Source organism: Canis lupus, chromosome 8 (genome assembly GCF_048164855.1).
Source record: "Canis lupus baileyi chromosome 8, mCanLup2.hap1, whole genome shotgun sequence".
NCBI classification, from domain to species: Eukaryota; Metazoa; Chordata; class Mammalia; order Carnivora; family Canidae; genus Canis; species Canis lupus.
This window is the reverse complement of record NC_132845.1, coordinates 39,345,627-39,373,263: the sequence shown is the minus strand read 5'-3', so window position 1 is coordinate 39,373,263 and position 27,637 is coordinate 39,345,627. Positions and strand designations below refer to the sequence as shown.

Genomic DNA, 27,637 nt, shown 5'->3' with positions numbered 1-27,637 from the left:
GGAGCCCCCCCACCCCCACCCTGGCGGGGGAGGGGGAGGGGAGCAGGCCCGGGCAGGCGTGGGGGGAAATTCCCCGCCCCCTCCCCCCGGGCCGACTCCTCCGAATCCTCTGATCTCCCAGCGCCGCCCGCCGGCTGCCCCCAGGGCTTGGGGGGAGGCCAGCGCAGGTGCGTGGGAGGGCGGGGGCGGGCGCCGGGGCGGGGACGCGCGGCAGCGCCTCCCCTGCGGCCCCGCTCCGCGCGCAGCTCTGGCCGCTCAGTCCAGCCTCGCCCCCTGCCCAGGCCCTCGCCAAGCTGTTCAGCCCTGACAGAGCTGTCGGGGCCATTAGGATGGGAGGGGGAGCAGGAAGGATTCTAGAAGGGCCAAGATGTGGGCGGCGCCGGCGGGTCGGACACCTCGCAGTTGGTGCCCGGGTGAGCCTTCGGAGGAGCCGGGCTTGGCTTTCCGAAAGTAGGTGCCCAGGCGGGTGGCCTCCTGGGGAGTACCCCTCGGCCGCCAGGATGCCCAGGGCTCAGCTCCCGGACTCCTGGCCTTGCTGAGCACTGGACTGGGAGGCTCACCTGCGCAGGCCAGCCCAGCGCAGAGCACCTGTCTAATGCCCCCCTGGGCCAGGGGACAGCTGGAGGCCAGCCTTAGCTGCGGGTGGGAAAGAGGCAGTTGCTGCCAGGGCTCGTAGGTGCCCTCCCAAGTTTCTGGCCAGCAGGGAGCTGGGGTCTGCGGGCCGCGGCTCTGTGACCGAGTTGTGTGCAGAGCCTCACCACCAGGGTCACCGAATACCCAGGAAAGGGCTGGGTGGGGGATAGGGACAAGGGTCAGTAGGGAGAGTAGAGTAGGGACTGCCCCCGCCTGGCGGGCCAGGCTGTCGCGCAGTCTAATGTACTTCCTGAGGCCTCCGTCTCCTGCAAAGGGGAGGCTGGAGGACTGGGGGAGGGTGCTCCATTCCAGAACTGGGGCACCCACGTGAGGGGCAGTGTAGTGTGCTCCTTGCAGGCTCCAGTGCCAGATGACTCCCGGAACCTCAAACTAAAGAGGCCCTTGGCCCTCACCCTGCCACTTACAGGGAGTTCAGGAAAGTTGAAGGGCCTCACAGTCTCAGCCAGGACTTCCGCTTGGTCCCCCCAGACTGCCGTGGGGGGAGGGCTGGGTCCCTCCTACCTGCTCCGGCCCTCTACCTGTGTTTACTGACCCCGGTTCCTCCTGCTCCTGTGCAAACAGCTGAACTTCATTTTCCTGCCTCCCTTGCATCTGACTATGGGGGTGAGTTCGGGCCAACCGGGCGTGTGCAGGAGTGATGCCTCGGTACTCGAAGTAGGGGGGCCGCCCACCAGCAGCGGCATCCCTGAGGAGCTTGTTAGAAATGCAGGTTCCCAGGCTCCACCCCGGACATCCTTCATCAGGACCTCCAGGTTGGCAAAGCGCACACGTAGGCCCCTGCCAACTGGATGCGGAAGATGCCCAGGGCCTGGAGAGGGGAAGGAGCTGGATTGCCGGGTGACCTCGTGGAAGGTGGCCACCAGCCAGGAGAGTAGGGATGCGTGAGAAAGAAGCCCGTGTTGCCTGGCAGCTCCGCCGACACAGCCCTGCCCCGTCTAGTTCTGGTCGCCCGTGTTGCTTTCCCTGGCGTCCTAACGAAGTCCCACAGTCTGGGCGGCAGGGTGGCTTCCTTCTGGGAGCTGAGTGCAGGCTCCTTTGACGCCCCTCCACTAGCTTCAGGAGGCCACTGGGTCATCACTGGTGTGCCTTGGCCTGTGGAAGCATCACCACAGTCTGGCTTCATCTTCACGCGGCGTTCTCCCTGCGTGAGTCTGTGTCCAAATCTCCACCCCCCCGCCCACCCCGTTTTAAAAGATTTTATTTATTCATTTGAGAGACAGAGCACGAGCAGGAAGGAGAGGCAGACGCCATCCCAGGACCGGGATCATGACCTGAGCCCCCCGGGCGCCCTGTACTGCCAGACGCCCCCAGGAGTCCCAGATCTCTCTCTCTCTCTTTTTGAGGGTGCATAGTAGTCCATGGTGTGGCTAGACCACATTTTCTTTATCCCTTCATATGTCAGTGGACATGTGGGTCACTTCCACCAGCCAGCGTCCAACAGACTTGGGACAGGGACCTGAGCAGGACCCTGATTGGGTCCCCACTGCCCCCCGTCTTCACCTCCTCAATCACATTTAACAGAGATTGTTTGAGCCCTTGTAGGTGCTGGGCAAATACTCTTCCTTTCTCTAAAGCATTGGGGGTGAGAGGCCAGAGCCCAAGGGCCAAGCCAGGGCCTTATTGCCAAAGCCAAGGGGCCCTTCTAGAGCCTTCCAAATCCTCAGGGGAACAGTGGGATAGGCGGCCAGAAGGGTCTGGGCTCTGCAGGGCCGTGGTGAGGATATGGCCTAAGGCCAGGGACCTCCTGCCCCAGTACCTCTGGCTTTTGGTCCTTGGTTCATCATACTTGATGTGGAAACCAGACAGAGGACACCTGGGCCAGGTGCTGCGTGATAGGACTGCATTTTAGGGGCACCTGGGGGGCTCAGCAGTTGAGCGTCTACCTTCGGCTCAGGGTGTGATCCGGGGTCCTGGGATTGAGTCCCGCATGGGGCTCCCTGCATGGAGCCTGCTTCTCCTCTGCCTGTGTCTCTGCCTCTCTCTCTCTGTGTCTCTTGTGAACAAATAAATAAAATCTTTAAAAAAGAAAAAAAAAGACTGCATTTTAGAAAGCTCCTGGCGATCATGGGGATGGATTGCAGAAAGGGGGCAGTGGAGACTGCTGTAGCCATGCAGGCCAGTGGTTGGGGCTCTAGTGATTCTGGGGCCGGGACTGGGGGTGTTTACTCAGGCAAGGACCAGCGACACGGTTGTCTTCACTGTGTATGTGCCTTAGCTGGCGCCCTGGAGTGACTGTATCCCTCCGAAATTCGTATGTTGAAACTCGAATCAAATGTGATGCTATCAGGACGTGAAGCCCCTGGGAGGTGTTTAGGTCAGCATGGAGCTTCAGAATGGATCATGAGCGGCCAGAGAGTGAGCTAGTCACCCGCCCCAACGAGGACGCAGCAAGGAGGCTCTCATCAGAACGCACTCGGGCGTGCCCCCTCATCCCAGGCCTCCAGCCTCAGAGCCCTGAGGCGTGCACGTTGGTTGTGGAAGGGTCCCTCCATCTGTGGCATTTGTTAAGACACCTTGGATGGACTGACACCCGAATCCCCCAAAGCCTCTCAGCGCCAGGGAAAGAAACCCCTTCTGCTTCACCACGTGGGGAAAGTGGGCAGAGTGAGTGAGCCTAATGGGTCTGGGGCTTCTTTTTGGGGTGATGAATATTCTGGAATTAGATGGTGGTGATGGACGCAGCACTGGTGAATATACTAAGAGCCACTGAGTCACAGACTGAGTGGCGCGTGGATTAAGGACAGGGCGGCACGCAGCACAGCTCTGGGTTTCTCCTCGTGCGGTGGAACCACCACGAGGAGGACAACAGGTGGCTGTCCCCCTCTGCTGCTGTACCCCGTGCCCACGGGTCACCAGGGCTGAGGCCGTGGAGGCGGGTGGACACACGGGTCCAGTTCCGGAAGACAGGGCCAGGCTGATGCAGCAGACGGACAGACTAGGAGGCCTCAAAGCTGCTGGGCAGGAGCTGGGCAGGAGAGGGCGGAGGGCCAGTCCCCGCCACACCAACCACCCAGTTTTAGGGGCGGGTGGGGGCAGGGGAGCCCTCCAGGGAGGCCTGGGCCAGGAAGGGAGGCCCAGGACCGAGGTGTGACCTTGGGAGGGGGCGGGAGGGGCAGGCGGGGAGCTCTGAGAAGCACCCGCTGACTGTCGGCACAGGAGTTCCTGGGTGCCAGGGTCCTGCGGGAAGGATGTGGGGGCCAGAGGCGAGGGACCAAGGGGCCTGAGCCGTGAGTAGCCTTTCTGCGATGCTCACCTAACACCCCTGGGGGCAGGGACTGGGGGCCGGGGCTCCTACAGCTGGCCACTGCCCCCCAGTTTTAAGAGTTGAGTTCCTTGTTGATACTTCTGTTATTCCTAGTGAAGTTTTATTTTAATGCCATAATTGAAACGTAATTTCATAATTGTTGCTCACCATCACGCAGAGGGGGCGGGCACACTAATGACCTGCTCCGGTGGTGGAGACATCCTACAATGGGGCTTACTGGGGGAAAGTAGCAGCAGAGCAGGAGCAGGGAGGGAGCGGGCATTGCCCTGCCGATCCATCTCCATCCATCCACTGAGGCGCCAGCTTCCTGGGCACCTGCCCCTGTGCACTCTGCTCTGTGACGGGACAGGGCAGGGGACCTCTCCAGGGCTCTGGACTCTGGAGGAAGCAGACCTATGGGAGGAAGCCTGCGGAGCTCGGAGCAGCCGTGGGGCACCCAAGGGGACGGCGGTGTCAAAATTCCTGTCCATCTGGGAGTCGTCAGTCCAAGCGCCACAGAGCATCCGTGTGTCCTCTGAGGTCCAAGCAGGAGCAGAGAGGAGCACGCAGGCCCCTGTCAACACGAGTGTCCAGGAATGAAGAGAAGCCTAGGTCTCTCTGTGACTCTCCTTGTGCTGCATCCCAGAGCACAGCCAAGCTGAGGGCCATGGGACTTGAGAATGAGGAACTCAGTGTCCCTGCAGGTGGCTTTGCAGGTGGCAGCAGCTGTCGGGACTCAGCACTTCTTGCTGGAGCACCTCACGCCTGTGGGGGGGCTCCACTTCCACAGTGGAGCTGAGCAGACTCAACTGGTAGAGGCACAGACTCTCCTCCAGGTGTGGCCACTGCCCGTGGGCATGCGTATGTGTGACACGAAGATGGATCTGGGATTGGGTGTCTTATCTGTTCCCACAGGGCTGTGTCTGGCGTCGGCCGTGGGCAGCTCATTGTCTCAGGGCAGTATGCTGTGTGGCCAAGAGCATTGCTTGAAACGGCCCCCGCGTGGGGCGTCCACTGCTGAGGGCCGTCAGCACAGGGGTCCTCTGGCAGACACCTGCCTCCTACCTGCTATGTCCCTGCACCGTCCTCTCAACCGCTGCCAAGGCTGCGAGGCTATGGCCCCATGGGGCTGCAACTGGGTCAACTGATGGGGCACTTACTTGCCTGGGAGGGGAGCCAGGGTCTGATTGGGGGTCTAAGTGCCCTGTCCTTGGGGTAGTCATTCCATTTCCAGCTTGCCCCAGTTTCTGAGAGTGGGGTGGGGCTCAGGGTGAGGGGCAGCAGCAGAGAATCAAGGTGTTTCAGCGACACAAAGGCAATGGCCAGCTGGGGCTGCAGCCCTGTGTGCTTGGAGCGGACCCCTTGGCCACTGCTCCAGAGCACCCCCACCTGCTCCTGCTCCAGCTGACATCTGGGCCAGGTACCTGGTACTGCCTCCTGCGTGGGGGTCTCTTCTGGGGGTGCCTGGCCAAACTCCATCACTCCCGACCTTGCACGGAGACACAGTGCGTGTGGCTTCACAGCGGCCAACTGTCTTTGCAAAGGGGACATGGGCGTACATACCAGTTCTACACGGTGAGATATAAAAGAGGGTTTATTGGCAGCAAATCTACCCGTGGAGGGACAGTGGGGTCCCAAGCCATCGCTGCTCCAATGCCAGACAGCAGGCTCCACGGCCAGCTATGCGCTCTCTGTACCTACGGCTGGCGGCGAGGAACCCCGTGGGGAGGCCGCGGCCCAGTCAGCCAGCAGCGGCCTCTGGAGCTCTGGGCCACACCAGCCTGCTTCTCCTCGGGTCTGCGAGGCCAGCTCTCTGTTACGCAGCCAGATGGGAGAGGTGGGTGGGCCTCGCCGCCCCCTGGGCCTGCCTGTCGTCCTGCATCACACAAATGTGGGCGACCCAGACGTCGCTGGCCAGTAGCGTCTGTCCGGGACCGACTCCCGCTGTGGGGAACGCCACATGCTACGGTGATCGCGGACCCTGGCTTTAATTTCAGTTGGAAGAGAGCAAAGGAAAGAGGCGCTGAGAGGGTGTGGCAAGGCCTCTGCTCTGGCCTGCCCTGCTACTGTGAGGGGCGTGCGGACGCCGCCCTGGCACCCGTCCAGAAACATCTGGGGAGGCGACAGCTTCACGGGGCGCTTGGCTGGAAGCAGCAGGAGGCTCTCAGTGCGCCCTGGCCGAGGCAGGACCCTGGCAAACGGGAAAGTCCTGGGCAAAGTCCCGGGCTCTGGAAACAGGCGGGCGTTTGCGGCTCAGGGCAGCATAGCCGGGAGGAGGCGTCTCCGTGTCAAGAGGCTTCTTTGGACCGTCGCGGGCCGGGCCCATCCCCGCGTCATGCACACCTGCAGCTGCCAGCTCCTGGCGCTCCTGCCTGCCTGCCCGGAGACGCCGTCCAGGTATGAGGCCCTTGGAGAAACGTGAAGGCCAGTGCTTCGGACGAGTGGAAGAAAGTCTTTGTGAAGCAGGATCTAACTGGGAGGGTAACGCCAGGGGCCTGGGTACGCTCGGACGATCCCTGACGCCGGCAGCGTGGAGGCTCGGCCGCTCGAGTCGGGAAGGAGGCTGGCCTCACTGGGCCCCGCTGTCCAGCTTTGTACCATTCACCAGCCTGGTCACAAAGAAACACACGTTCATTATAAAAATCCAAACGCAGCAGAGGTGGGCAGTAGAGGAAGTGTCCTCCCGCCCGGAGATAACCAGCTGGTGCTCACACACGCTCAGGACACATGTCCTACCATTTCCTTTAAGAGGGGAGGCTGCTCTGGGTTCCCGGCTCTCTCTGCAAGCCTGTCCTGGGGGGAACCGACACTCCTGAAAAGTCGCATCTCCCACTCGGGGAGTGCTGGGACGTGCCCGGGCCTCTGAGATTCTTTTCCAAGAAACAAAAAGTTCTCTATTGCCGTGATGGCTTTGGAAAACGTGGCAAATTCTCTGATACCTGCCACTGCAGGGGAAAGGGCTGCCTGTGTCCCAGGGAACGGGGCAGGCAGGCAGGCCGTGGCCCCAAGTCACCGGGGCTCCCTCCTGGGCTCACTTGGCTCCACTGAGCAGTCATCCTCCTGCCACGTCACCTGCCCAGGTGGCTGTGGAACCAGGCGCCCACCCCCACAACCGCTCCGAGGATGTTCCCTCTCTCCCCGAAAGTGCTCCCCCTCCTTTCCTACTGTGGGGGGAGCTTATGAAGGGCCGGTGTTGATTCTTGGCCAAGCTTTGGTAGAGGGCACCATGGTCGCTGCCATCCGGCCAGGCTTTTCTGGGTGGGAAGTTGTCAAACAATTCCATCAGTCTCTACCTGGTACAGGTCTGCTCACATTTTCTTATTTCTTCCTGGGTTGGCCTTGGCAGCTGTTCTGCTACTGCTCGTGCCATTCCCTGACGACCCTCTGTGTGTGCGGCTCTTCCTGTGGAGTAGGCAGTCATGCCCCGCTTTCACTCTTGATTTTAATAACTTGAGTCTTCCCGATCTTATTTTATTTTACTCAAAGATTTTTTTTTAGTCATCTCTACACCCAACCTGAGGCTCGAACTCATGACACTGAGGTCAAGAGTCACATGCCCCTCTGACTGAGCCCACCGGGTGCCCCTGAGTCTTCTCTATCTTTACAGACCGATTTTTGGGAAATAAAATAAAAATAATAGAAAAGTAAAAACCAGTTTTGGGGATGATGGAGCTAAAGGTTTGGCAATTTTGTTGATCCTTTCCAAGAACCAACTTCTGGTCCTGTTCCTTTTATCTTCTCTCTTTCATTAATTTCTGTCTTTTTTTTTTTTTTTAAGAGAGAGAGGGAGAAAGAGAGAGAGAGCGAGTGCGCACAAGCATGGGGAGCAGCAGAGGCAGAGGGAGAAGCTGACTCCCCACAGAGCAGGGAGGCTGACACGGGGCTGGATCCCAGGACCCCGGGATCATGACCTGAGCTGAAGGCAGACGCCCAACCACTGAGCCACCCAGGCACCCCTCATTCATTTCTATTCTTTTTTCCCTCCTTTTGCTTTAGCATTGCTCCATTTCTCTATCCTAGTGTCTAACTAACGTAAGCGTAAGTTACGGACTTGGGATCTTTCTTCTTTTTTCATGTTAGTCTTTCCAGCTATACTTTAAGCTCTGCTCTGCTGCCCCCCGTGCATCTTGCTGTGCTGGGTCTCCATCTGCCTCGGGATTTCTTCTCAGAGTCTCAGTTATTCTGGATGTTGATTGTCCCATGTCTATGTTTCCAGCTTTCTCTGTGTTGCTGATTTCTGGTTTCATTCCACTCTGAACAGATAACGAGCTTTGTGTGATTCCAGTCCTTGCTGTTAGACGAGGCCTGTTTCGCAGCCTAGGTTCTGTCTCCCAGTGAGTGCTCCAGATGCTCCTAGGGGGACCACCAACTGCGCTTGCTGGTGGCCTCCTCCTGGCTCTGCTCACTCGCAGATCACTGTCTTGGGGGGAGAGAGCTGTCACGGTGGAGGAGCGGGGCACACAGCCCACAGGCGTGTGCGCAGTGAGGCACTGTGGGCTGCTCCTGGCCCACTCAGGCCTTCAGAGACGCAGCCCTGGCTGCCGTCCTTCCTCCAACCTCATGAGAGACCCCACGCCAAAACCGCCAGCCCAACCGCTCCTGCCCACAGACTCTGAGAGAGACAGTAAATGTTTGCCAACATAAGCCACTACGTGTTGGGGGGACTTGTGGTGCCCGAGACAACTCACAATTACCCACACAACTGCTGGCTTTCTGGAGAACCAGGCTGGACGCACAGCTGCACTTCCGGCAGAAGTTTCACCTTTTCTGAGGAAAGAAAATTGAAAACATGGATTAGTAATTCTGTTTTGTGTTTATGATTTTCTTTTTGTTATTATTATTTTTTTTTATGTAGGCTGTACACCCAGCACAGAGCCCAACACAGGGCCTGAATTCACAACCCTGATATCAAGACCCGAGCCGAGATCAGGAGTCAGACACTTAACACACAGAGCCGCCCAGGCACCACCCCCCCCTTTCCTTTCTTAAGTCTTCTCTACACCCAGTGTGGGGCTTGAACTCACAACCTGGATATGAAGAGTCATGTGTTTCACTGACTGAGTCAGCTGGACGCCCCATTAATTCTTTTCATATTGAAGCTGCTAGAGCCAAAAGTGCATATTTTGTAACAATGACCTCACCTTGAGGATAAAGAAAACTGGGTAGAATGACTCTGATTTGGGCAGTCACTGGGAATTCTGGTTTTCTGAAGCCCCAAACTACCCGTGCCTGGTGAAAGAAGCTATTTGGGACTCTGAGGGTCAGCATTCAGCCCGTCATTCAGCAGAGCAGGACTGAACAAGTGCCCTCGACTGCGCCACAGGTGTCCCACAACTTCTCTTTCATATTGTCGTCAAACAGTGGCTTTCTCCCAGAAACCTCGTTTTTAAAAATTTTTAGTTATTTTTTTTAGCAGAGATCAAATTTCTTTCAGTTGTTTTATACAACTTGGATTCGTTTTTATAAGATATGGCCCTTATTATTCACACGAATTCATATGAAACACAAAAATGCAGGGCACCGGGGCGTCTGGGTAGCCCAGTGGTTGAGCATCTGCCTTTGGCTTAGAGCATGATCCCGGGATCCTGGATCACATCCCGCATCGTGCTCCCCACAGGGAGCCTGCTTCTCCCTCTGCCTGTGTCTCTGCCTCTCTCTGTGTCTCTCAGGAATAAATATAATCTTGAAAAAAAAATGCAGGGCACCTGGGTGGCTCAGTTGGTTAAGCGTCTGCCTTTGGCTTGGGTCATGACCTGGGATCAAGCTCGCATGCGGCTGGGCTCCCTGCTCAGGGGGCAGCCTGATTCTCCCTCTCCCTCTGCCCCTCTTCCCGCTCATGTGCTCTATCTCAAATAAGTCAATTAAATCTTAAAAAAACAAACAAACAAACAGAAAAATGGTTCCTAAAGACTAGTTTTGTATTCTGTTTATATGAAGGAAACTCATTTTCAGCTCAATAAAATTAATTCTTGGCAAAACCTTGTGAGCATGCATGTGTACATGTGTGTGTGCATGTGTGTACACACAAATATTAGCTTGCTCTTTTTGGAGCAGTCTCTGTTTCTTCATCTGATTTTCAAGAGAGATTGATCTGTAACCAGTCAAGACCTCTTAGAATAAATGACAGGAGAGGAACTGAATTAGAAGGGAAGTCGTCTTGAGGATGGGAAGGATCTAGGGAAGGATTAGTTTTCAGGTTCCAGAGAAGGCATCAGTGGACAAGAGGTAGGAGAGTCTGGGGTCGAAAGGCTAGGGCACAAAGCTCCTCAGATGGTGCCTATCCCGAGGGGTCTGAGCCTTGGGCTGGCAGAGACGAAAGGCCCACGGCTCTTTTGTACTCCCAGCTCTGACCCCTGTCCCGGGCTGTACCTGGGTCCTCCTGCGGGGCCACGCTGGGGAGCCGCTCCCGCTGCCTCAGGGCCTCCAGGCCTGCCAGGTCGGGCAGGTGGCAGTGGCTACGCATCACCGTCACCAGCTGGCCCTGGGTGATGGCCCGGCTGCGGCAGCCCAGCCGGGCCTGGTCCCGGCACATCCAGTACACCTTCTCCCCCGCCGCCTTCTCCTTCCTGTAGAGGAAGGACTCGTACACCAGGAACCTGCCCCCAAGGGACGTCCTCAGGAACTCCAGAGGCTGGAGGGCTCCTGGAAGGAATGTGGCAGCATGAAAGGGGCATCTCGGAAGCAGGGTAAGAGCCCGGGCTCCAGGCTCAGAGGCTCTTTCCTTTGTGCCCCAGCCTGCCCCAGGAACTGCAATCCCCCCGCAGGACCCACTCTGTTGGCCGCCTCTCCACCAGCCCGTGCTGCGGGGCCCAGGGCCCTGACACCCTCCAGCACAGGCTGGCTGTGTCTTCCTCAGGGCTTTGGTGCAGCCCGGGAGGCTGGCCCCGTAACTGCCCAAAACCTGAGCTTTCCTGCAGGACTCTCCTGAGCTGGAGTGGATTCTACACCCGGGCCAGCCCCCCAGGTCAGAGGCTAGGCTGGAACATTCAGCCAGGCCCATGGTTGGGGCCATGCACCTGGGCCTCCTGGCTCCGTCCCCACCCTCCCCTTGTCTAGCTGGCAACCAATCAACTCTCTCTTGAGGCTTTTAACACTCTGAATTGAAAGGTCACACGATGTTGGGGTTTGGGTGGCCAGAGAGAACTGGGGCAGGGGAGGCAGGAAAACAGACATGAGATACCCAGAGAGGGGAGACAGAGGGTCCCTGAAGTCTAGGCGCATCGCCCCATAAACGATGCTGAGCACTTCCTGGAGGTGATGCCCTGCCACTCCCTGCCCTCCAGCTGTCTGAGTGGGCTCCTCTCTGCTGACGGCCAATCCCACACCAGCAGCGGGCATAACTGTGGAGCCCACGTGCAACCCTGCCCTTAGGGAGCTCACACGGGGGGGCAGATAGAACAATGTGCATGGGTGCCCGAGGCCACCAAGCATGGGCTGTGGATAGAATGTCTCAGCGGGGAGACCGGAGCACCTGACCCCCTCCACACCCTCTTACTCGCACCTGAGCCTTCCCTCTGGGCCGGGCTGGGGATCTGCTCCCGCTGCCTCAGGGCCTCCAGCCCCCCCAGGTCGGGCGGGTGGCAGTGCCTGCGCATCACCATCACCCGCTGGCCCTGGGTGATGGCCCGGCTGCGGCAGCCCATGCGGGCCTGGTCCCGGCACGTCCAGTACACCTTCTCCCCCGCTGCCTTCTCCCGCCTGTACAGGAAGGACTCATATACCAGGAAGCTGCCCCCGAGGGGGGTCCTCAGGAACTCAGGGCCTCCTGGGGAGAAACAGGAGAGGTGGGTGGGGAGGGAGAGCTGGGAGCTAGGTCTTGGAGTTGGGCAGTGAGGTGATGCGGGCCCCCGTGTCAAAGCAGGAACAGCATGGCCCCTGGGGTGAGCCCCACCGCCCCATCCCAGTATGTCCTCCCAGGGAGAGGACATGGCTCTGGACTCCAGGGTGCAGGGCCCCCACTTCCCAAACCCAGCCTAGCCTCAGGTCCCAGGGGGCTCCCTTCTCAAGCCTAGGAGTGAAGGGAGGCGGGAGCCTGGTGAGGCGAAAGCCCCTGAAGGTGGGAATCTGTCTCCCTCCTTGTGGGGCCTGCAGGGAGGTGGTGGCCTTGCTATGACCGCTGACTTCTAGGTTCCTGCGATGGGTGGGGGTGCTCATGCAGGTCTGTTCGGTCCTGGCATAGTTGGAGGAATATGCACGGGCCCTCTGGGTCCAGGAGAGAGATGGGGGCCGGGGTGAAGGTGTGCATTGCAGCAAGAGGCTACGGCAGCATGAGGTCCCCAAGCTGAGCGGGGGTGTGACCCGAGATGCTGGGAGGAGGCAAGGAGTGGCAGGGCCAGTGGAGGGTGAGGACCCAGAAGGCGGCTGTGCCTTCCACCCTGAAAACATCCTCCCAGGCACGGGGACCACAGAGGAGCAGGTGACAGACTGGGGAGTCTATCGGGGCTGCAGAAGCCACTGGGGACGAGTACGTCCTGGAGACGCAGGCGGAGGAACTGAGTATGTGACCGCAGGGCTTGTCTTCGCTCCCTCTGCAGCCCATGACAACAGGCAGTGAAGAGTGACAAGAGCACAGCACTCCAGGCCGGGGACTTGGAGCGGAGAAGCCCCCAGAATTTCAGAGTTGTGGGGGGGGGGTGGGCAACTTGGCAAAGCAGCCTGGGTGGGAAGCCAGTGAAGACATCAGAGCCCAGGGGCGAGCGCCAGGGGGAGGACATAGTCTTTCCACAAGTGGCATCCAGGGCAGGCCTCCACCCACAGGGACAGGATGGGGCTATTTGTGGGGAGAGCAAAGAGCCCAGGGGGCCGCGCCCAGGGGAAGGGGCAGCAGGTGCCTGTGTCCCCAAAGCTGGCACTTCCTGCCCATCGTGTCTGCCGGCTCCGAGAAGGCTGGCATTGGGTGAGACACCCAGCGGAAGGCTGGGTACTGGCCTACCCGCAGACCCATAGAGCCAAAGTCAGGGGTCTCAGGCCACAGTCACCACTCACACTCGCAGCCACCTGACTGCAGGCCCCTGCTCAGCACCCCATACAGAGCTTGTGAGCCTGGCCTTGAACAGGAGCAGCCAGGAAGGGTCACCAGACACGAGAGAAGCTCCACCCCGAGGGCAGAGGCCAAAGCAAATGCACCAAGCCACGGCACAGGGGGTGAGGGGGCGACACGGCCACCGCCACAGGCTAGACAGGATGACGGAGTGAGTGCAGAGATGTCCAAATACAACAGCAGAAACTTAGATGTTACATGGAAAGACCGGAAGGCAAAATGGAGGAGCTGTCCAGGGCAGGCACGCCGGGAGGACGGACGTCTGGCCAACAGGAGAAACGGAGAGAAGCGAGCAAGGAGCAGAAAGTGCCCGGGAACGGGAGAAAGAGTGCACGACTTGCGATTCCTGCCTCAAAGGCCCTCAGCCCAGCCAGGTGTCCCAGCGATGGAGACGTGACCCCAAAACTTCAACAAAGAAGCAGCACAGGCCTAGGACCCGTCCTCTGAAAGCTTTGGTCGGTTCGACATGGGGACCAAACAACCCCAGAAAAGGACTCACGACAGCCACTCTCCATCAGGCATCCTCGGATGCACGTGGTCCCCTAGGGTGGCCCCAGGGCCTCCGCAGGACAAGGGAGTAAACCGGGCAAGAGAAAGAGGGGCCCGGCGGCGGGGCACAGCCAAGGGGGTCCTGGGAGGACTGGAGCCAAAGCTGGAGCTGCCCCTGGCCCGGCCACCCCGTGCGTGAGGCCCACAGACTAAGCAGCTACTGGACGCTGGACGGCTGAGCAACGGCCTCATGAGAAGGACCGGAGCCGTGCGGGCCCGTGTGCCGCCCCGAACAAAGCTCCGCAGGGACCCCCCCGCCCCCAGGTCAACAGGCCAGCTGACAGAGGCGGTTTGGAATCAGGGCAGTGGACGCCCCGTGAGCAGATGGTATCTGGGGTAGGAGTCGGGGTGAGGACGGGGCCGGTGCTGCCACAAGCCTTGGAGCCTGCACCCCGCGGACGCAGTCACACGGAAATGGAATTAAAAAAAGAGAGTCAGAGGGAGTAAGACCAGAATGCTGGAGTTTGAGAGAACTTTGTGGCCAAGAAGACTGTAAAGGTGACTCCACTGACTTGGGAACCTAAGGGACAGGGGCCCCCGAAGGATGGGCAGAGTTGGGGGGGGGGTGGGTGGGCAACTTGGCAAAGCAGCCTGGGTGGGAAGCCAGTGAGGACATCAGAGCCCAGGGGCGAGCGCCAGGGGGAGGACACAGTCTTTCCACAAGTGGCATCCAGGGCAGGCCTGCTGGGCGGGCAGGGAACACTCCAAAGCGCTCTTCTTGGCAAGATGAACACAGGAATATTGACCAGAGAGACAAAACGCCAGGTGGACAAAGATGAAGAGAGCAGGGCTCCGACTGTTGTCATGGGTCCCTTACAGACGATGCCGTTGAGGGAGCAGGGCTGGAGGAGGGAGGGAATGTCCCCTCCTGCAGGATGTGCCGGTTGCGGGCCCTGTGTCACCCATTCACACGGGGCATGCGGGCAGCCTGTGATGAGCTTCCTCCGGAAACCCTGCTGCCGAGGGGGGCCGGGGGCAGGGAGGCAGAGCACGAGGAGGGCGGCAACCACAGCGCCCCCGTGAGGACGGAGGATGCTTGCTGGGGGCCGCGGGGGTCAGAGGGTGAGGCTGGCCACCCGGGTTCCCTGCTGGCCCCGAGGCCCACCTGAAGTCCTACCTGGGCTCCCCCGCTGAGCTGCCCCCGGGTGCTTCTCCTGCTGCCTCAGGGCCTCCAGCCCCCCCAGGTCAGGCGGGTGGCAGTGGCCCCGCATCACCGTCACCCGCTGGCCCTGGGTGATGGCCCGGCTGCGGCAGCCCATGCGGGCCTGGTCCCGGCACGTCCAGTACACCTTCTCCCCCGCCGCCTTCTCCCGCCTGTACAGGAAGGACTCGTACACCAGGAAGCTGCCCCCCAGGGGGGTCCTCAAGAACTCAGGGCCTCCTGGGGAGAAACGGGAGAGGTGGGTGGGGAGGGAAGTGGGAATTCCAGGTCTTGGGCCCCCTCCTACCTCCCTGGGCCGGCTCTGGGCCGGCAGGTGAAGGACTCACCCAGGTCCTTGTCCTGGTCCTCAGCGGGGGATCCTGGCAGGGCTGGGGGCTGGGCTGGGAGGACTTTTGGGCGCTTTCTAGGCCGGGTTCTGCTGAGATTCAGGGTCCCGGGCCCCCTGCGGCAGAGCAGGCTGTCCACGCCTTGAGGCAGCTGGTCCGCCTGGCCCCCAGGCCCACCAGGCCTGGCCTGCAGCGTCTCCATGGCCTTCTCCTGCTGCCGCCGGGCCTCTAGGCCCTCCATGTCGGGCGGGTGGCAGTGGCCCCGCATCACGGTTACCCGCTGGCCCTGGGTGATGGCCCGGCTGCGGCAGCTGTGCAGTGCGTGGTCCCGGCATGTCCAGTACACCTTGTCCCCCACGGCCTTCTCCCGCTTGTAGAGGAAGGACTGGTGCACCAGGAAGCTGCCCCCATAGCATGTCCTTAGGAATTCCAGGGGGGGCCGGAGTTCTCCTGGAGGAGGAATCTAGGGCAGTCACGGCAGGCAGGCCGATAGGATAGGAGGCCGGGGAGGCAGGGGGTGGGCAGCGTGCTTCCCCTCTATGGGGACATTTCCTGTAGCTTCCCCCAAGCGGGGCGTGCATGGGCCCCTGTGCATTCCCACTGACCCCCACCCACTGACCCAGGCAGGAGGTGCAGTTCCTCTCCTGGAGGTCAGTGGGCGAGGCCACAGCTCTCAGTGGGTAAACATCACATCCAAGCTCATGCACCCGGGAAGGACAAGCTGGCTTTGACTTCACAGCCTATGTGTTCAGTCACTCTGGTCATTCTTTTTTTAGGGTTTGTTTGAAACTTTTATCTATTTTTGAATAACACATGGACACGCCATAAAATACAAATGGTGGCAAGAGACACGCAGTGAAAAACAAGTGTTTCCCTCCCCCTCTCCATCCAGTACCCAGCACAGCAGCTGCCCTAAGTCCTTAAACCCTCGAATCTGGGTCAGGAGGGAGCCAGCGCTTGGGACTGAGCCCACCTCCCACTTGCTGGTAATAAAAGCCTCCAAGAAGCCTGCGGCTTCCAGGCACTCAGCGCCACCATCACGGGACTGGCGCTGAGCGCTTCCCGTGCATCACACATCTAATCTCTCTGGCATCTGAGCCATCCCTGACAAAGCTCCCGACACCCCAGAGGTTCAGCACATGTTCTGACACCAGGTGGGGCTGGGCTGTGACTTGGCCCTGGCCCAAAGCTCTCCCCTAGGCTGACCTTCCCGAACCTCATGGGTTACTAGGACTACCTGGGCCTGTTAAAACTCAGGTTTCTGGACCTCACACAAGATCATGCTAAATCAGAAAGTTCCAAAAGGACTTGGGGCCCCTGGTTCTATCCCATGGGCTTAAGATATATTTATATCTTTTAAATATGATATCTTGACTTTGAGCACGTTAGAAAACCATGTGGGACCCCACATTTCCACCTGGGCACAGGAAAAGGCCCATGGGTACTCATTGGCCCCAGAGTGGAGCCCACGCGTGGGGCACTTACCGATCCCCAGTGTCGGGCGTTTCTTGGGGGGCAAGCTCAGCAGCGACAGGGCTCGTAGCCCCTCATCCTCCTCTGCAGCAGGCTTGCTCAGCACCAATGTGGGGGCAGGCTCTGGCTCCTCAGGGCACAGCCACGGGCCCACCCCCTCTAGCGGCTCTTCCACTCGGCCTCCTCCGGGACCCTCTGGGCCCCCCAAGCCTTCAGGCAGGGATGGGCTAGGCAGCTTCTGTCTCCGGCGCCGGGCCTCCAGGCCTTCCTCATCAGGTGGGTGGCAATGGCCCCGCATCACTGTGGCCCGGGGGCCTCGGGTGATGGCCCGGCCCCGGCAGCCCAGCTCACAGTGCTCACGGCACTTCCAGTACACCTTGTCCCCCACGGCCTTCTCCTGCTTGTATAGGAAGCACTCGAGCACCAGGAGGCGGCCCCCGAAAGGGGTCCTCAGGAACTCCAGGGGCTTGGGGGCTGCTGAGGGCAAGAGAGGGTGGGGTGAGCTGGGATGGAGCAAGGCTTCAGGTCCAGGGCATGGATGGGAGTGAGGGCGGATGCCCAGGGGTGATATCCTGAGATCATCACACCAGCCTAAGATGGTGTCCTGTGGTTAGCTCAGGTCAGGGATGGGACCCCAAGGCCGTCCCCCTAGAAAGGGGGTGCACAGAACCTCTGTCTGAGCATGTGAGGCCACAAAGAGGGCTGGGCCAGGAGCAGCAGCCTAGAACTCACCTGTGTCTGGCTTGCTGCGATACTGCTCAGGGGCCTGGAGGGTTGGCTGGACTGCCCCCACTTGCTCCTCCACTTGCAGGATCTGGGGCATCCTGGCCAGGGTGTCAGGGCCAGACATCTCCAGGGACACGACACAGTGTCCTCCTTCAGGCTGGGAGTCCACCCCATCCACGTTCTCTGTGGAGACTGTCAGCAGGACCAGTTTGGAGAACTCTTCAGGCTTCGTGGGGGCTGCGGGGACGACATCTGTGCCTGGTTCAGGGGACTCCGGGGACGGCTCCTGGCCAGCCTTCACACTCTCGCCCTTCTGCTCACTGGACTCTGGCAGGGGCATTCTGGGACGATGGCCTGTCCCGCAGGCCACGCTCAGGCCCTGGCAGAGGGATTTCTCTTCCTCCTCCTCCTCCTCCCTGGTGGGGAACCTGGCAGTCCAGGAGCTCTGTCCTAAGGAGGGAAGCAAAATCCATCAGTGGAGGCACCTTTGGGCCTGGTGCTCAGGAAAATGGATGTGGGTGGAGGTCGAGGCAGATGCGGCTGCCTCAGGGCCTGGGCCTGACAGCACGGAGTGGGAGCACCCCGGGGGGTCGGGCTTCTGTGGGGCTGCCCCCATCTCCCGCAGCCCTGGCTCGGTTACCTCCCCACCCACCCTGCACCTTCCTGTCTGTAAGATGTGCTGCCTGCAGGGCTATCCAGGGGCTGCAGGACGGAGGCAGGGGGAACCCTGAGCTTCTACAAAGAGAGGCCCGGGGGCAGCCCTGGTGGCTCAGCGGTTTAGCGCCTGCCTTCCGCCCAGGGCATGATCCTGGAGACCCAGGATTGAGTCCCACATCTGGCTCCCTGCATGGAGCCTGCTTCTCCCTCTGCCTGTGTCTCTGCCTCTCTCTCTCTCTCTGTCTCTCATGAATAAATAAATTAAAAATCTTTAAAAAAGAACTTATATAACTTAATTAAAAAAAAAAAAAGAGAGAGAGAGAGAGGCCCGGGAATGCTGGAGCTGTGCATGGTGGGATGTGTCTTCATGGGTTTTCCCATTTAACCTAGCCCCGTGTTACAAAAGCCGATCATTCCTGGTGACCCAATGTACAGATGAGGACACCGAGGCACACCAGGATGGCCAACAGCCCTGAAGCGCAGAGCTGGGTGGCTGGCCGAGGGGGATCCAGAGCCCGTCCCCTCACGGTACCTGGTGTGCCTCGTCCAGGATGACAGTAGCTGACCTTCCCGGGCACCAAGCATCAGACAAGAGCACCAGACATTAGCTCAGCCACGGACCCCCCCAGAAGGCCCGGTGGCCTTCATCCTGACACTGTGTCACAGGCACACTGAGCCGGGCACCCGCTGGCACACTGCACACCACGAAGGGGAAGCGTGGCTCCAGGAGGTGGCACTCTCTGGCCTCACAACGAGACCTGTCCCCCATCCCGGGCCAGAGGCCCTGGACCACCCAGCACTCGGGAGGTGCCGGGGCCCCGGGAGGGCAGTGACCTTGTGTGTGAGCCAGTGCTGGCGCTGCCTCAGCTGGGAGGCAACAGGGCCGCAGAGGTGTCCAGAGACTCCACAGTCACTCAGGGCTCCGTGGCTTCTGGCCTGGAGAAGCAAGCGGGACGTTATTATGCGGGTAGAGCTAGCCTGGAGACAGGCCCTGGGGTGTGGGGTGAACTTTTTTGCTTTCTTGCGGAACTGGGTGGTGGGTGAGTGGCTGGGTCTCTCCCAGCTCTCCTCAAGAGCCCAGAGGAAGACTGGGGCCTCCCTCACATTTCAGCTCTCCCTTTGTGAGGGGTCACCCTCATTTCCAAGTTCTGCTACTCCAATGCCCTCTAATCCCCTACTCCTGCACCGAAGTTCCCTGGTTGGAGCCCACATTCAGCTCCCCAAAGTCTGGTCAGCCTAAGGGCAGGGCTGCAGCGTCCCTGCCAAGACACAGCCACGCCGAGGGGTGCCTCATCCCCGCCGCCCCCCCCCCCCCAGCAGTCCACGCCTGCCCATCCCAGGCGTCTGGCCCATCCCCAGGGGTCGGGGTGCCGAGACTCCAGGAAATCTTCCCGTAACGGGACAGCTGATGGGGAGTCCCGGCTGGCCTGCCCTCCCGCATCAAGCCCTGGACGAGCCAAGCCCCGCTGCCCCCGCGGGCCCTGCGCGTCTGCCCCCCAGCCAGAGGCCGCGCCGCAGAGCCGCTCGGGCGGGAGGCCCCGCCCCCGGCCCGCCCTGCCCCCGCGGATTGGCCGCGGCGCCCATCGCTCCGCCGGGAGCCCGCCCCTTGCTCGCGTGCCGGGGTCCCCACTTCCAGGTCCCCTGCACTGTCCAGTCCTGCAGACGCCCTCTGGGGTCCCCGCGGCCTCCGGCCGGGCGGGCGCCTCCCTCCCTCCCGCAGGAGGCCTCGGACACGTCGGGCCGGCCGGAGCGAGGCCGAGGCGCTGCTGTCCACACAGCGCGCACTCCTCCAGGCCTGGGCCCACCCCGCGGGGCGCCGGGGGGTGGGGGACGCTGCGGGGACTCCGACACGCCATCGGGTTCGGCCTCCTCGGCGCGGAGGGCGTTGGCGGGACCAAGAGCCCCCACACTCCCAGGGAACCGGGCCTGAGTCATGGGTACCTCGAGTCAGGAGACCGTGGAGTCTCAACTACAAGCTGTGCTTAAAAGGCTTCTAGGATCCACGCACCTCAAAGAATGGAAGGAGTTCCAGCGCGACAAACGAGCTATGGCCAACCCCCACCTGCAGAAAAGCGTGTGTCCAGCGGTGACCTAGAACGTGGATTGGACTGACCGTTACCATTCTCACCTATTAAAGGGCCCTGGGATGCAGATTGTCCCGTGACCACAAATCCTCCCATAAAGTACACAGGCCCCTTTGCAATGTGGTCTTGAATCTGGACTGGCTCCAGCCCAGATGGGTCGCTCCCGGGTGACTTGCTGAGTGTGGCAGAAGCAGGCTGTGGGGGTTTGGAAGTCCTCCCCCTCAGGCACCCGGCCCTGAGACTGCCCAGCTAGGAAGCTGTGGGAGAGGCCACACGCAGGGACGGAGGCACTGCCAGGCACCAAGGAAAATCATCCTGCACCGTTCAGTCCCGCAGGCCCCCCAGCTGAGGGTAGCTGCATGAAGGGGCCAGAAGAAACCAAGCCGGCCGGCGCCGATCCTGCGTGGTGGCCAGAGGAATGGCCTACCCATCTTCGAGAACACTGATCGGTGACAGACTGTTATTTTAATTTTTTATTTTATTTTTTTTAAGTTTTTTATTTATTTTCAGACTGTTATTTTAAGCCAGTGATACCAGGGTCATTTATTACTCAGCAGTAACTGATATTCTTGGGTGAACTTGGTGGGTTTTGGCTTTTTGATGGATGGAATACTAAAGATTGTGAAACACACACCAAAGTGCCTTTGAACTTCATGTGCCATGCTACACAAATGTTAAATCCCTCAGTTGATCATGTTTAAAGGGCTGATAATTCAGTGAGAATAAAAATAGTAAGCACAAAGGATAGCAATGAGAATTATGTATTTAAAAAGTCTGTAATGCAAAACGTAAAATAAGCCAGTCACAAAACACACACACACACACACACACACAAATAAATGCTCTATGATTCCACTTATGTGATGTCGCTATGCTTGTTAAATTCACAGAGGCAGAGTCAGGTGGTGGTTGCAGGGTGGGGGTGGGGCGGGGAGCTGTTCAGTGGGTGTGGAGTTTCAATTTGGGATGATGATGAGGTTCTGGCAGAGGATGGTGGTGATGGTGGCACACCCGTGTGGGGTGCCTCATGCCAGCGAGCTGTGCACTTAGAATGATTCAAGTTGTAAATTTCTGCGATATGTATTTTAACTCTCACACACACACACACACACACACGCACACACCTGTAACAAACTACATGTAGTAATGTTCCATTTACCGAACACCATGGGTGAATGAGGTTCTTCAAAAAAGGCAGATTTCAAACTAAAGTTACATCTCCATGATTCAGACTGTTACAATTTTATCTGTTTCACAGTTTACTCCTTGAGGGTGGATCTCTTCATAAGCTCTTACCACTCTTCACTATCTGGATGAAGCGCATACATATTTTATCCTGATTTGGAAATAAAAGGATATCCACCCAGATCCCCTGACACAGCCTCCACCCCTGCCTTGGGGCCCTTTCACCACCGTCTGTATCCTGCTGTCTTTGGTCACCAAACCTCTCTGCCTCCCGTAGTTCTTTGCATTGGGACCACCAAGGTTCTTCAGGCTCCTGTGTCCTCAAACACCTAACAAAAGCCCCTCCTTCCCTCAACAGTTTGACTTTGCAAGAACAGCCCACACCCCTTCCTTCTTACCCTGGCTGTCCGGGTCTGCCCGCCAGCTCTGCGGACACCACTCTCTTCTTCAGCCACCATGAGGATCAGTCCACACATCACCCCTCTGAACCATCTGCTCTGGCCTGTGCGTGGTCTACCCGTGCAATGGAATATTATTCGGCCATAGCAAGAAATCAAGTTCTGGCACGTGCTACAATGTGGATGAACCTTGAGAACATCATGCTCAGGGAAAGAAGCCTGGCACAGGAGTGCCTGAGTGGCTCAGATGGTTAAGTGTTTGCCTTCTGCTCAGCTAATCCCTGGGACCTGGGATCCAGCCCCATTTTGGGCTCCTGGCTCAGCAGGAAGTCTGCTTCTCCCTCTCTGCTCCTCCCCTGCTTCTGCTCTTTCTTTCTCAAATGAATTAAAAAAAAAAAAAAAAAAAAAAAAGCCAGACACAAAAGATACCATACATATGACTCCATTTATATGACATGTTCAGAACGTGCAAATCCACGGAGATGGAAAGTAGATGAGAGGTTGCATAGGACTGGGGAAGGGAAGATTAGGAAGTGTTGATGCTAAGGGGTGTGGGGCTTCTTTTGGGGTAATGAAAATGTAAAACTGTTTGTGGTAATGGTTGTAATTGTAGGACTGTGAATACACTGGAAGCACTGAAGTCTACACTTGATAGGGGAGTTGTATGGTATGTAAATCATATCTCAATAAAACTTAGGGAAAAAAATCCTCATGGGGACTCAGGTCCGCAGGGTCACTTGGATGAAAAATAGTTGTTTTTTGTTTTGTTTTGTTTTGTTTTAAGATTTTAAATGCTTTTAAAGTAATCTCTGGGACGCCTGGGTGGCTCAGCAGTTGAGCGTCTGCCTTCATCTCTGGGTGTGATCCTAGGGTCGAGTCCCACATCAGGCTCCTTGCAGGGAGCCTGCTTCTCCCTCTGCCTATGTCTTTGCCTCTCTTTCTTTGTCTCTCATGAATAAATAAAATCTTAAAAAATAAATAAAGTAATCTCTACACCCAGTGTGGGGCTCAAACTTACAACCCTGAGATCAAGAATTGCACCCTCCACCAAAAACCAGTTTTCTACACCGCAAGCAAGCCTTTTGCTACTGCCCTTGGCTTCCGCATCATAGAAGAGGAGTGGCATGATTACATATGAGGATATTGTGTAAGTTGCTATTATATTGTAAAAACTACATAAAAATATTTTAAAAATATTTATTCATGAGAGAGAGAGAGAGAGAGGCAGAGGGAGAAGCAGGCTCCCTCCAGGGAGCCTGACGTGGGACTCTTCCCCAGACCCGGGGTCACGCCCTGAAGCGAAGGCAGACGCTTAACCACTGAGACCCCCAGGCGTCCCTATAAAAATATATTTTATTTTTTAAATATTTTATTTAGGGATCCCTGGGTGGCGCAGCAGTTTGGCACCTGCCTTTGGCCCAGGATGTGATCCTGGAGACCCGGGATCGAATCCCACGTCGGGCTCCCGGTGCATGGAGCCTGCTTCTCCCTCTGCCTGTGTCTCTGCCTGTCTCTGTGTGTGACTATCATAAATAAATAAAGGCATGTGCATTTAAAAAAAATAAAAAAATAAATATTTTATTTATTTATTCATGAGAGACACACAGAGAGAGAGGCAGAGACGCAGGCAGAGGGAGAAGCAGGCTCCATGCAGGGAGCCCGACATGGGACTCGATCCCGGGTCTCCAGGATCACATCCTGGGCTGAATGCAGGCGCTAAACCGCTGAGCCACCCAGGGATCCCCCTAAAAATATATTTTAAATGTTAACCTTTTACTACAACTTGCCCCTGATCCTGCCGCTCAGAGGCACAGCTCTTTCCACTCTTGGGTTAGAGCCCTCGGCGTACTTCGTGTTTTCTGCGGTGCACCCTGCGCTCACCGCGGTGTCTGCTATTTCACCCCCACTTCACCGAGCAGACGGGGGGGGGGGGGGGGGCGGTCGGGAGGGATCGCACCCCCAGGTGACAGAGGCCCAGAGCGGGCACGCCCGCCGACCGCAGAAGCAGCGCTCCAGGAGGACACGAGGTGGCGATGTCGCTCCTCACGCTGATCGTGGGGGGAAATGACCTGCCGGACACAGACACAGACGCTTCCGAATCAAGAATTCGGGAGCTCTCCCACACGGCAGAAATAACTAAAGGTTTCCAAAAATGCTTGCATTTACAGGACTTACCAGTTAGATGGCAGACGCGGTTAACAAGGTCTGCAAATGCTATCTTTTGGAAGCTAAGGTTTTCCCAAGATACAAACCCCAGTCGGGCTCAGACCGCCCTCTGCCCCCCCCCCCCCAAGCTCTGCTCAAGGCCTCCAGTTCCCGCCTGCTTTTCAGTACTCGTGGCTTTAAAAAAAAAAAAAAGCAAAATCTTAGATAACTAGTTAGAAATATCTCAAAGTGTTAAAAGTAGTAAGAACAGTGAATCTTTCTTTTTGCTCCTTACGTTTTCTTTTGTTTTCTTTTTTTTTAAGATTTTATTTCTTTATTCATGAGAGAGAGACAGAGAGGCAGAGACACAGGCTGAGGGAGAAGCAGGCTCCATGCAGGGAGCCTGACGTGGGACTCGATCCGGGGTCTCCAGGATCACGCCCTGGGCTGAAGGCAGCGCTAAATCTGGTGGAGACCTTCTCGAGCATGGCTTCCGTACCTTAGGAGAGCAAATACCAGACTTCTAAAAATCCCATCTGAGATTCCTTACGAAGGCTTCCAGCAAAGCAAACTCAAGAAGGCCTTTATGGTGAATTAACATGCCCGTACCTATGTAAACAACCAGGCCGAATCTAATGAGACCAGTCTTAGTTTATGATCAGCAGTAGCTTTCTTTCTTTCTTTCTTTTTTTTTTTTTTTTTTTTTAGCGGTAGCTTTCATTGAGGTTATGAGACTGTAAAGAAACTTTATGCCTCAACGAAAACGATGCATTGTCTAGAACACATCCTTCCAGGTTACAGGGTTCTAGCCTTCGAGCTATTTGTTCAACTCTGCACAGTGCAGATGACTGAGAATGATGCGAAATTATTCTAGTCTGTAGGCAATAAACTCTCTCCATGTAAGTAAGTACATGTAAATAATTCTTCCCACTTCAGAAGAAGCCAATTTTGCCTCCCTGTGCACATTTATTTCAATATCTATAGTCTTCTAGAATCTTCTTTGGCTTCTCTTGTTTGAGCTTTCTGGTTCTTTGGTTAATGAGTTAAGTAAAAGCTTCCATATGCGTTCATTTTACATCTGTATGAAACACCTTTATTTCCATTGTTTTCATCTAAGGTTATACTTTTCTAATTGCTTGCGTCATTGGTCCTATAATCTCTGGTTCCCGTCAGAATTTTTTAATTTTTTTTTCAGAAATTTTTAAAATTACACATGAAATACCAATCTGCATTGCATGCAGTAAAAATGGGTATTATGCTATGAAACTTTCATTTGTTATACATATATCTATTTATACTAGGTAAATTTAAATGCATTTTTTACTTTGAAAGGTCATTGCTTTGAGGTCAACACTTGGGTCCTTGCATTTGTTTTGTTAATATTCAATTTTTACTCACTAAAGATTTATTGACTGGAGTGTTTTTAAATCGGGCAGATGTAAATGGAGAGTTTGAAAACCTCACAGTTTATGCTTCATCACTCTCTTATCTTCTCTCCCCTCCCCCAGAATTGAGGCACAAAGGAATTTGAGTGCAATTCTCAAGCTGCCTGCTCTGATATTGCTGTCATGCTGGTGGTCACAAAGGGGTCACTGTAAGCCTAACACCCAAGAGACACACAGTAATATAAACTGCTAGGTGCCTCTCAGGCAAGCCCTAATCAGCAAGGACCCTGAAAGGCCGAGCCTCAGTCAGCATCTGATGGTGGATCAACAGAATTACCTTCACAAACAGAGAGGGAGAACCACCATCCCCATCCGCCAGTACCCAGGTCCTCACTGCTGGCTTGCTGGGTGCCACACCTGGGGCAAATTCCATCGATTCTCTGGATTGATTTTACCTGTTAAACAGGAAAAGTGGCAAATGAGACACTGTACGGGAAATGCTTCTGTAAACTGTAAATCATCACACAAGAACAGAGTTCTTTGTCCGGCCCAGGGATCCTGATGTTTGAAGAAGCTCCTGGCTGACCCCAATTGCTGCCCCCCTCCCCCACACACTAATGAACTATGAGGGGTCAGAGGTGTGCATTGACTGACTCATAGCTCTCCTATGAACTATGCATGCTCTCTGTGTGTGCACACGGGTAGCACTCCTGGGAGGTGCTGAGGGTGTGACCCACCCTCCCACCAGCCATTATGAATCTCTGTCCTAAAGCAGGGCTTCTCAACCCCAGCACCATTGGCCTTTTGCGCTGGCTACTTCTTTATTGGGGGCGGGGGGCTCTCCTGGACAATGAAGGATGTTCAGCATATCCCTGGCCTCTGCCTGCTGCATGCCAGTAGCACGCCTCAGCCCAACGATCGACATTGCTATACGTCCCCTGGGAACTACTGCTCCTGAGAGATGCACAGGGCACAAGAAGGAAGATTCTAGCTCCAGGTCCTCCCAGTCCCAAATCTTTCAATCACCAGATCAGAAACTTAACTTTTTTTTTTTTTTTTCCTCAAGTAATCTCTATGCCCAACGTGGGGCTGGAACTCACAATCTGGGCATCAAGAGTCACATGCTTTACCCAGTGGGCCAGCCAGCGCCCCAGAATCTTAGCTATATTTTTACTCCTTCCTTACCAGGCCTCGTGTGTCCTCAAATCTCATTCTCTGTACACCTGGTCACAGAGTGACCTTCCATTGCATTCTCACTGAACATCACTTCAGGGCTTTCATCCCCACCCATTCAAAGGTCTTCCCATCCAGCATCCATTCAGCCCAGTCAATTCTCCCTACACAGTGGACACCGCTTAATCTTTCTAAAGCTGAACTTTAATTATTTCTCTCTCCAGCAAAAATCGTCTCCTTCTCCATTATCAACACTCCACAATCCAGCCCCAACCTCACACACTCTTCTCTTCTCCAAGTCCGACTAGCTTTTGGAAGAAGAGCAAGATAAACCCGATGGCATCAAATTAGAAAATTCAAATCAAGTCCTCAAAGTGATTCTGGCCCTGAGAAGCAGAAACGTTAAAATCTTAAAAATATACCTTTTCTTTGGAATTGGAGGACACCCGTGATTATCTGATTATTGGAACTCAGCATCCCCCAAAGGCAGAGAAAGTGTGATGCTTGTTAAAAGCAAGGGTTTCAAAGTGTTGTCAGAACCATTAGGTCCTGAAATCAATTTCGTCGGTTAGCGAGAGTCATTTGGGAAGCAAAGAACAGAATGGGATTAGAACAAAGGTACAGCGGATCCGGCTGCATCGTGAGAGGCTGGGGTCATGTCTCCCTGGGAACTTATCTTTCAGGATCTACACCTGCGGGCACAAGTTATGCACCTAGGGCATATTTGTTAGTGTAGGTTGAGGCAAAAAAGTTTGAAAGTCACAACAGGCGAACTGCGTAACCAGAAGCGGGAGGAGGGGTCTAATAGGCAAAAGTGCAAGGTCACTGGGACCTACAGAACCGCACGGATGGGACGGGGCTGGGTGGACGAGGCGCGGGGCGGCGCCGGGGGCGGGGGCTGGGGCGGCAGGGAGGGGGCGGCGACCCTGGGGCTCCCGCTGCGGGGGTGGCCGGGTTGCGGCGAAGGAGGAGCCGGGAAGGAGGCGCGCCTGCGGTGAAGGACGAGGAGGCGGCCTGAGCGCCGGGACGCCGAACCGGGTGACATCCCCTCCGGCCTCAGCAGCCCTCGGGGCCGCGGCCACGCCGTGGGACCCGGGACCCCCCGCCCGCTGGGGCCCGTGCTCACCGGGCACCGGCCGGGCGGCGGCGGCGGCGGAGCCCTCCCTCTCCGGAGACCGAGCCGCGGCGGGTCCTCGGGCCTCGGCCGCCGCGGCCACAGCGTGCACCTCGGCCCCTGCGGCCGCCGCAAGCCTAGCGCTCGCTCCCCGCCCCCACTGCCCTCCCGCTGGCCGGGAGCGCGCCACCCCGCTACGGAGCCCGCCTCTCGGAACGCCGGAGCGGATCGCAGCGAGCATGCGCAGCAGGGCCGCGGGGCCCCGTTCCTCGGGCGAACTCCGCTTCTCCGGCTCTTCCGGGAGCGGCGCCGAGCAGGCGGC

The 27,637-nt window shown here is 57.2% G+C and overlaps 1 protein-coding gene across 6 annotated transcripts; it reads right to left on the bottom strand.

Annotated features, from left to right (window-relative positions):
• Window positions 1-3,997: 3,997 nt before the first annotated feature.
• On the bottom strand, window positions 3,998-27,587 carry FLYWCH1 (FLYWCH-type zinc finger 1). 6 transcript variants are annotated; one of them, XM_072835421.1, is made up of 12 exons: window positions 27,328-27,587; window positions 25,366-25,483; window positions 19,840-19,922; window positions 18,666-18,767; window positions 17,181-17,624; window positions 16,461-16,925; window positions 14,976-15,425; window positions 14,605-14,868; window positions 11,400-11,663; window positions 10,268-10,540; window positions 8,597-8,665; window positions 3,998-6,507 (listed from the first exon to the last, which is right to left on the bottom strand). In XM_072835421.1, exons 5-12 carry the CDS (start codon window positions 17,512-17,514, stop codon window positions 6,500-6,502), a joined length of 2,127 nt encoding a protein of 708 aa, XP_072691522.1. In that variant the 5' UTR covers window positions 17,515-17,624; window positions 18,666-18,767; window positions 19,840-19,922; window positions 25,366-25,483; window positions 27,328-27,587; the 3' UTR covers window positions 3,998-6,499. The 6 variants fall into 6 exon arrangements, with proteins under 6 accessions (XP_072691522.1, XP_072691523.1, XP_072691520.1 ...); XM_072835422.1 differs by having other exon boundaries at window positions 8,587-8,665; window positions 16,461-16,922; XM_072835419.1 differs by having other exon boundaries at window positions 8,593-8,665; window positions 16,461-16,922.
• Between the last annotated feature and the right edge of the window lie 50 nt (window positions 27,588-27,637).